The 10,140-nt window shown below is 37.7% G+C and overlaps 1 protein-coding gene and 2 pseudogenes across 1 annotated transcript; all 3 read right to left on the bottom strand.

Annotated features, from left to right (window-relative positions):
• Window positions 1–774: 774 nt before the first annotated feature.
• Window positions 775–2,704, bottom strand: LOC125216150 (exocyst complex component EXO70H1 pseudogene; annotated as a pseudogene).
• A 3,989-nt stretch (window positions 2,705–6,693) lies between these two features.
• Window positions 6,694–8,473, bottom strand: LOC125211202 (large ribosomal subunit protein uL29). The gene is made up of 3 exons (XM_048110918.2): window positions 8,359–8,473; window positions 7,977–8,269; window positions 6,694–6,892 (listed from the first exon to the last, which is right to left on the bottom strand). Exons 1-3 carry the CDS (start codon window positions 8,360–8,362, stop codon window positions 6,818–6,820), a joined length of 372 nt encoding a protein of 123 aa, XP_047966875.1. The 5' UTR covers window positions 8,363–8,473; the 3' UTR covers window positions 6,694–6,817.
• A 571-nt stretch (window positions 8,474–9,044) lies between these two features.
• LOC125216171 (dirigent protein 10 pseudogene) lies at window positions 9,045–10,096 on the bottom strand (annotated as a pseudogene).
• Between the last annotated feature and the right edge of the window lie 44 nt (window positions 10,097–10,140).

Here is a 10,140-nt window from a genome sequence, read left to right as displayed (position 1 = left end):
ATTACTCCATCCGTTCATGATTAAATATCTCATATTTGACCGGCACGAATTTTAAAAAATTGTTTGATTTTATATAATAAAGTGGATAGAAAAGTTAGTGGAATGTGAGTGCCTACTTTTATATATTGATTTTATAATAAAATGTGAGTAGAATTGGTTAGAGGATTGTAGAGTTTACTTAACAAATGTATATCAAAAGTGAAATAGGATATTTATTGGTGGACCGATGAAAAATGAAAAATGGGACATTCAATGGCGGATTGAGGGAGTAATGTTTAACCTCAATTGTAGCTTCTACTCTAAGCTAATTTTAACTAATTACAGAGTTGAAGTAAAAGTAAAAAAAAAAAAAAAACTTATTTTAATTTATTCAAGATCTATCGAACAGTTTTTTTCATATAAATTATCCATTTGGGCTAAATTGTTCAATATTATCGGACCCGGTTGTAGAAAAAATATATCAGGCTTCCCTCGTTGAGCCCATATATATTATGGGCCAGTGAGGCAGGGAAACCCAATCATGAAAAATTATTTATTGGGCTTCTCTATAATTCTTGCTTCTCGCGTTTTTTCAATTTTTTTCGTTCTAGTCGTAATGTATATATTTTCTGTGCGACTATTTCGCTTAATTAACAGAGTGTAAGTAGAGTTCTTTCCTAAAACTAAGTGTCAAATTAAATTATTCAAAAAATTTAAGTTTACCATTTCTTAATTTGACAATAATAGTAAAATTTTATGTTTGACACAAATTGCTTAGACTCGGCCCGAGCTACGAATTAATAATCAATATGCAATAAATAAATAATATATGCACAAAATTTTAAAAAGGTAAAAACAAGTCTTGGTTTACAATTTACATATTAACCATGTATTAATAATCCATTTCACAACTTATTCTTGAAACAGGTTTGACAAGTAATTATCTAACTCTTGAGGGGTATATCTGACAATTACTTCCGGCTTATTATTGATCCGCTTGCACAAGACCCGATAACCCGAAAGAATCCTTTTACGCAACGAGATTTTGACATCTTCCCGAATTATCGGGTCGGGTATGACCCACGATCTCTGCTTCCCGCACGTCTCATGGAATCGAGCGTAATACAATTCGAGAGACTCCGCCACCTTCGCCGGCGCCGTCGCGCCAGCTGGAGTCTCCGTCGCGGCGGAGATGACGTCACTCCATCCGATTCTCTCGTATTTCGTTAAGTAGGCTTTCACATTCAACTCGTGCTTCCCGATCCACTCTTCCCCAATCAGAATCCCCAGATTCGAGCTCCGAACCTTCGAAACGACGTAGTTTAGGTTGTTCGCCAAGTACAAGTACGACAATGCGACGTCGTCGTACTCAGCCGTCTTGCCGTCTAGCTTACAGAGGAGGATCACAATCAGCCACGAGAGGCGACGGCTGATCTCCGGCGCCGAGGCATCCGCTTCGCCGCCGGATGCCGGGCTGGAGAAACGGTTTTTCGTCGGAGGACTCCGAACATTCGCCGGTGACCAATCCTCCAAAATGCTGGAGAGCGCGGCGTCGTAATCGCCTAAAACAACGAGGAAATTCATCACGTAGCGCGTGAGGGGATGAATGCCGGCGCCGATAGGCGGCGGCGACGTCTCCTTCCGAATCGCCTCTTCGAATTGACCTAACATAGCACTCACCGTCTCCCCAAGCTTCAATTGCGCCACCGCCGCCTGAGATCTCACCTCCGACGAAAGCTTATCGGAAAATAAAAGCTCAATGTCCGGCCACAGATCGGAGATCACCTCATAGATATCCAGCAGCCGGAATATCTTCTCCGGCGAGAGAACCTTCTTGCATTTGCAGAGACTCTCCGCGAAGGAAAACAGATCCGCCGCCGCATCCCTCGAGATTGCAGCGAAACACGCCTCCGCAACCTTTTCCGAAGAGGAGAACACCGCATCACAGATAAGCTTCTCTCGATAAAACAAATTCTGCACAGCAATCTTCACCGCGCGCAGCCATGTATCAATCCTCGTCTCCAGATTCCTCCACTCCATTTTCCTCAATTCAGAATTTCTCAACCTCTGAATCCCCAAATAATACATCGTCTCGTCGACGATCGATTTTCTCACAATTTGATAAGTGCTAACGCACTCCTTCGCGTAACCGCACGCGATCATGCACTCCGCAACGCTCTTCAAATCCTCCACCGCTCTCTCACTTTCTCGATTCTGAGAATTCAACGACTCAGAGTCGAGATTGCTTCTGGTGGCGGATAACATCGCGTAAAATTCAAATCTGAGCCTGCGCATCGCGATCTGCATCAAGTCATGAGCTCCGACGAGTTTGCGAGAGGTGGTGCTGAGCTTGACGTGGTGGTTCATGGCGTGCTGAAGACCGATGGTCGCTTCTAACAATTTGTATGCTTCATTTCTGTCAGCGAGAAACAGAGATGAGAATGTGTCCAATTTGGCGGCACCAACTTCCCATTTCCTGATTATATATTCGGCGTAGTTGAAGCTGATGCATTCCTCCGCCATAGCCTCCGAGAGACAAAGGTGGCGAATGTATGTGTGGTGATAATGACAATAAATTTATTTCAGATATTTTGGAGATTGATTGATATTGGATTTACAGAATTTGTGATTTTGGTTTTGGAGAGTAAGAGTGGAATGTGTATATAATAGTTGGAGTGTGTGAATTCGAAATTTGGAATGCTATATCTAATTTGCGTGTGAAAATTGTGTCTGTTTCTCATTTATGGTCTCTCTGAAACGAACCAGAATCCAATTATATTCTTGTTAGAATATTTTGATTATGATAGAACAAATAGTATTTTTTTATTTTTAATTCCTAAACTAAGACTTAAAGTGAGTAAATAGAGGTATCAATTAAAAACGCGTAACAACCATACAATTTCTGATGGAGAAAGAAAGACCTGGAAAAATGAAGGAAAATCGGTTGACTGTAGAAGCGTTTACGAAAAAGAGATACCAAACAATTTCCTTTAAAGGAAAACCGTGTTTGGTAAAACGTCAGTATATTTTTTCATAAACCCTTATTAAAGCCATTTGTCGTAGTATTAATTGTAGAGATAATAATATTACCAATCGAGTGATAGGATTTACTCGTTTTCATGTTTCTTTTGGTAATTACAATTATTTACATATAACTTTCACACTGGTTGGCATTAGCTGGGAAATCTGTCGATTTATGGGTGTGCTAATTACGCCAATATTCTCAAATAATGCTTCAATTTTTTATTGTTACAATCGGAAAGTTTTTAGAGTTTTGAGTGGAATTGCTTTTACATTTTATATTCGTTACATCTTTTTTGTAGGGCTGACTTCAGATTTATGGAAATGGTGTCTTTTGTTGATTCAGGGATGGTAGGATACAATTATGTAAAAGCAGAGTATATTTCAATACAAATTCTTGTGTAGAAATGCTAAAGATGATTCTGCACTTCCACTTTGAAGTGATGTACTACACTCAATTAGAAATTTTAGATACATGTATATAATTAAACGAACAAGATAAAATAATATTAGTGGGTATTAGAAAACTGGCCTATATTTTACATACATTCACATTTTAAAAAATAAAATAAAATATTAACATATTGGTACACTTTTACATTTTAATTAAATAACGCATTAGGTACCTAATGAAATATCATGGAGTAATAAGTATCAGTAGTACGAAATCAAATTTTTTTAATATGGAATACTATTATGTTGATCAACTTAATATAATTAGGCTACATAGTTCAATCTATTTTAACACTAATAGTGTATTGCTTACTAAGTCCTACTCCCTCGGTCAGCCATTAAATGTCTCATTTTACCTTTTTTTTCATTCGCTAATAAATGTGTCATTTCATTTTTATTCCCTCCGTCCCAAGGTAATTGAGTCGTATTTCTTTTTAGTTTGTCATAAGGTCGTTGAGTTATTTCCTTTCTGGTAAAAATTTATTCATTTACTTACGTTACTCTCTCTTCATCTTTCTTACTTTATTTCCTCTCTTAAATTTCTTAAATTTTATGCCCAAAAGAAATGCATCAACTACCTTGGGTCGGGGAGAGGGTACTATTTTTTATTACTGGATCCTACACTCTACTAACTTATTTCACTCACGATTTATTATATAAAAGTACAATATACATTCCATTAATTTTTTCTATCCATTCACATTTCCCAAAATCAAACAATTTATTAAAACCAGAGCCGGTCAACTATGGAACACTTATTCATAGACATAGGGTGTACATAATGCTACATGTACAATCTTAATGTATTTATAAAATTTATCTGTTCCAAGAAGAAAAACATTTCATTTTTAATTAAGACACGGGGAGTATTGTTTTTTTGTTTCCATTTCCAAAGGATATTGTTATGTTGTTTCAACCTTGACCAGTAGTTATCATACCCCAAAACAATGTTCTTTTTCATGCCTTTCCAACCAATCAATCGTAGAATTGCTTTTCTAGTAGTTTCTTGAAAACTTGCTTAAGATAATAATCTTAATTTTGTTGCTATAATATTCATTATTATATTTACTACTACTTCCTCAGTCCTTAAAATACTATGAACATTTGAATCATCACAAATTTTAATATATAATGATATAAATTGTAAATAAAATTAACACGGAAGAAATAATGCACTGCTCTTAACTGCTCCAAAATAGAAAAAAGAAAGAGTATTAAATGTGCGCCTCAGGTCCGGGGAAATTAAAACAAATGATTTTTTTTCATGAACTAGAAATGTGCAATAGTTTACTTATTCTTTCTAAAGTGAAACACGATGTTAAGTCAAAAACATTACTAGTAACTAACATTCAAAAGTTTAAAGGTATTTTCCCATCATAGGGCATCCTGCTTTAATGGGTCCAGTTGACCGAATTTAAAATTAGTTTAGAAATTATAGTATGAAATGAGTGACTACGTCTACTAAGATAACTCTACAACAAACCAAGAAAATAAATTATAACGTAGAGTCGATTCCTACTAACAATCAATCAATTCCAATACAAAAAGAAAAGAAATCATCGACAATATTAGGTGGTGTTTGGTAGCCTAGATAAGGCCATGATATATGAGTTATAGGTGTTACTTGGCTACTTGGTGAAAAAAATAAGGTCCATGTTAAGTCATCAAAGCCCATCTCAGTCTGGTGAGGCCCGAAGTAAATTAGTTCAAAATGACTAATTATTTATCAGCCCAAAAAGGGTGAGATAGCATATCCATCATCCAGACATGATACAAAATGACTAAAATGCCCCTGCCCTTCCCACTGATTTTGACGTGAAAATTGCTCAATCATCTCCAATTCCAGAAATTAGGGCTTTTCTCCCACAATTTTCCCTCTGAATTTGACGAGATATTTGATCAATCATCTCTAGTTCCAGAAATTGGGGCGAGCAAGCATCTTCTGTTCCTTAAATTAGGCGATTTGTGATCTCTAGTTCGGCCACGTCGGAGGATTTGATGTTGTAGCCGAGAACGGCGAAGAGTTCGTCATCGCTAGGGGTGGGTCGATATGATATATCGTATCGAAAACGTTGTATCGTGTATCGTGTCGAAAATATCGATATGAAAGAATTTCATATCGTTATCGTATCGAAAGTTTCGATATATCGAACTTTCGATATAAAAAAATTTCATATCGTTATCGTATCGATATTTCGATAAATCGTACCGAAATTCGATATATCGTTAAATATCGATATATATCAAAAATAAAATATCGATATATATCGATATATCGAACGTCCGATTAAATTTGATTTTTTTTTTATTTTTATATTTTTTTAAAAAAAACTCTATAAATACGGCTCGTTGAACTTCATTTCATTCACACCACTTATGTTAACAAGTTTCTCTCTCTAAACTCTATTTTCAAGTATATCTAGAATGGCTAGTAGTCGTGCGGGTGGTAGTGGCGGGGGCGCTAGTGACAGTGAGTGATAATGAATTGGATCTCGTTATGGACGCGGAGGAGTGGACGTTGATGTGGTTGCTTTTTTTTATTGACTATGTAATTTATTTTTCCGAATAATGTATGTTTTTTTAATGAAATATTCGCATTTTCCCATTCGTATTCGTGTCAATTTTAATTCCGTAAATTGAATAATTGTGAATTTAGTTTTATTGCGAAAAGTCCTAGTGAGAAGTCCTTGTGCAGGGGAAGCCGTAGTGATGTGGCAGTAAAATGGGAAGTCCTAGTGATGACGTGGCAGGAAGTTTTTGTGGAAAGTCCCAGTGGAAGTCCTAGTGGGAGGGGCGCCACCGGAGATGCTCTTAATGGAATTGTAGGGTGTTGGGGAGTGTAAAATTGATGCTAATGGACTAGAATGATAGACAGAGAAGAGGAAAGGGAGATAGAAAGATGGGGGAGAAAAATGAACGTATATGTGCTAGGGACATATCTGGAATAAAATTTAATTTCACAGGGACATATCAGTATTTTTACATCTTTATCCTAATTTTTGTCATTGATACCAAACAAATCACCTGTTTATTTATCCTAAGTCTTATCGTAAAGCCATCTTATTAATTATCTTATGCTAATTTAACATTCCTACCAAACATGCACTGTTCAAATAGAAGCATGCATACAAAAACAAAGACAAAACAGAAAAACTGAAACAGATACTAATATTTTTGTTAGTTGGCTATCAACATATCATGACCTTTTTCTTGTAGTACTATAGAAGATGATTGTGTCAATGCATAAAAATTTCATGTCTCAATATCACCATTGAACTAATTGCAAATATAGAGTTGACTCGAACAAAAAATTGTCATTCCTTAAGATTGAGCAACAGAAACAAAATCCCTTAAAACAAAGAACTTAAACTTTGATAGCATACTTTCTTAGAGGGAAGTACATCTCCTTCTTCTTCTGCTTCTCTGTTTTCAAAGATGCCTGAAACAAGGACCAATACTGATAGTCAGACACCATGGAAATACAGTAGATGATTCAAGAAATACAAGTGAACGGGCACATTCAAGAAAAGCAAAAATAAAAACAGGATTGCCCAACTGAACGTAAAATCTTTAGACATCTGAGCATCAGATGATGAAATGGCACAAGCACACAGCAGCCCAACACCCACAACGCATATATGTTAAGATTTATTCCTTAAACGTGCACACAAGGGGAATATTTCAGATAAATTATACTCCCTCCGTTCCACGGTAGTTGAGTCATTTCATTTTCTGCACTCATTTTATAAAAATGATAATAAATAATTAAAATGGATTTACTTTACCTATTTATTATCATTTTTCTAAAATGAGTGCAGAAAAATAAATGAATCAACTACCGCGGAACGGAGGGAATAGTATGAAATGAGTGATTTACATTTAGCACAATACAGCACAACACATACAGTATATGCTTTTGACATACATGGTCAACCGTAATTAAAGGCATTTACAAGTCTCTCGCTCTCATTATAATTACGATGAAGCCCTAAAATTAGAAGAGAAGAATAAAACAAAGCCTCGAGTGAATTACTGTATTAGCTGAGGAGAATCAATATCCAAAACAGAAAAGCCATGCCATTTAAATGTAAAATACTAATCTGATGTGCATAAACTACAACAGATGATATATGATACAGTGATGATTATCTGAGGTTTCTAAGGCAAATAATAAACAAATTTACAAGATTAAATTAAAGTGAAATACACTCATCATAGAGCATTTACAGGCAAATGAACAACCAAAATAAACAGATGTAAAGTTGCAACAATTAAACAAAAATAATCTTAAAAAATTGCATCATAACATCCAAAGTCCAAACATGTTAAAAAAAGGAGACAATTAACCGAACTTAGCATATGTATATAAAGTTATTGAAAATGGAAATCGCGAATCTATAATTGGTTCACAATAATAAAAATCAGCCATTAGTCAACATTAATCACACAACAGAGCTCAAAAAGCATACAAATCCGACATATTCTTATACCAAACAAGTTCTCCATCAGAAAATGAATGATACCTGGTGCTTGGTGAGGCGGCGGCGGATAGCGCGAGTCTTCTTAGGGCGGAGATCAAGAGGCAAGTACTTCTTGTTCTTATACGCTTCTCGGAGCGCAGACTTCTGCTTCTGAGAAATCACGGTCAGCACCTGCGCGATCGACAGTCTAACCACCTTGATCTTCGAAAGCTTGTTGGGAGCGCCTCCAGTGACCTTCGCCACGCGCAGCAGAGCAAGCTCCGCCTTCAGATCCTTCAGCTGCGCCAGCAGCTCCACCTTGTTCTTCAGCCTAAGCTCGTGAACCTTAATCCTCGCTAAGGAAAACACAAATTAATCAATGCACGAAACAAAATTGAAATACATTCGCCTTTTTTTGTAATTAAAGATGAATCACTGCTCTTACCCATCTCTAATTTCTTCTTCCTCCTTGCTTTGGGATGTAGGGTTTGGGAGATCAGCAGAGATGAGAAGAGAGAAACTAAAACCCTAATTCAATTTATAAGAAAAATCTAATGGGCTCTGAAATTGAGACGGCCCAGTATAATTTGAATAGACGATGGGCCTGTATATTCATTTAATCAGTATGCTTTTTCTATGATTATTTTATTTCACAATCAAGAAAATAATTGTTTTCAATAACATGGTTATAGTAAAATACACAAACACAATTCGTATAAATTGAACAAAAAAATTCATTTTTTAGTAAAATTTTTTGTGATTAATAAAAACATATTGATGGCATTTATAAAAAGCATTGTTAATTGATTAAATGTATAATTATGCAGTTGTGTGAGCAAATTTATGGAAGACAAAAAAATAGAGAGGAAAATATCCGTAATGGAATAGAAATATAATTAGCTCCAACATTAAAAAAGAATTACTAGCAACCAATTATTTAGTGTTCTACTATTTGTTTCTATTTTATAAAATTATATGTGCAATTGTAATCACGAATACATGTGCACACACGATATTAGTTCTCGTTGTATTTTCACACCTATAAAAAAATCAAGGAGTAGTAACAACCTTTTATACAATATATAGATTTTGTATTTTATCATAAACCATTTCATATAGATATTGTTAACCTTTTGTACAATAAGAAGAAGTGCATGCCATTAAAAACACAAGGAGTAGTAAAAACAATCATAGGCAGAAAACATGAAAACATATTTCCACAAACAGAAACTAGTAAGCAAGATAAACAGTGATCTGAAGCAGCGTCTCCATCCCATCGGTCTCGTGCTGCCCGCCGGGAAACGTCTTCACCTTCGCAAACCCCTTCGCGTTTACATGCTTCCCGGTGCCTCCCATGATTGCGAGATGTGACTCCGCCACCGCCGTCCGGTGCACCCCGAAGAAGCTGATGCTGTCGGCGTATCCCCCGCCGGCGAACATGACGGTGAAGGCCATGGTCTGGCTGTTCCCGTCCTCGCTGCTGTAGATGTAGAAGCCCTGCGCCTTCCCGACCAAGCCCGACCCGAGCTCGTGCCCCTCTGTCACCTCGTCGTCAAACACGGTCATCGTGCCGAACATCAGCTTCTGCAGTGTGCTGCCCGACGGGAATTGCGCGCTGTTCAGGACCGGGAACCCGGGCATGCCTCCGATGATTCCATTGTTATTGTTGTTGTTGTTGTTGGCGATGTTGGAGGTGAAGCCGCTGAGGCCGGTGAGGAAGGGGACGTTGTTGTTGTTGACGATGCCGCCGTTGGCGTTGTTCGTGGGGACGCCGTTGTTGACTGGGAGGACGGCGCCGTTGGGTTTTGCGAAGGGGACCTGGCCGCCCACGGCCGGGTTGGCTACGATGCCGGTTACTGCGATGGCTGAGGGGCGGCTGCCGCCAAGTATGTCGTGCATGAAGAAGGTTAGAGGGTGCTCGCCCGCCGCCACAGTGGTTGCGGCTGCGGCTGCAGCCACGGATGGTGTGGTGGCAGCAGCGGCAGCTGGTGCGGGCTCCTCGTCAAGGATTCGGGCGGAGGTGGCAGAGGAGATTGCGAGGGCTAGGATGAGAAAGGAGATGGTGGCTTTGAGTTGAAACGCCATGGTTTTAGAAAATGGAATTTGAAGTTTTATGGTGTTGGTGATGGAATGAAGTTATTGCAAGAATATATAGAGATGAATAAGGGGATTAAGTAGAAATCATAAACCCCAAACCAAGAGTGTGTTATGGAGTTGATGGGATGGA

The sequence above is a fragment of the Salvia hispanica genome, chromosome 3, assembly GCF_029641045.1.
Source record: "Salvia hispanica isolate PSC_SH4W2 chromosome 3, Shi_PSC_v1, whole genome shotgun sequence".
Classification (NCBI taxonomy): Eukaryota; Viridiplantae; Streptophyta; class Magnoliopsida; order Lamiales; family Lamiaceae; genus Salvia; species Salvia hispanica.
Note: the sequence above shows the minus strand (reverse complement) of the source record. Positions and strands in the feature narration are given on the sequence as shown.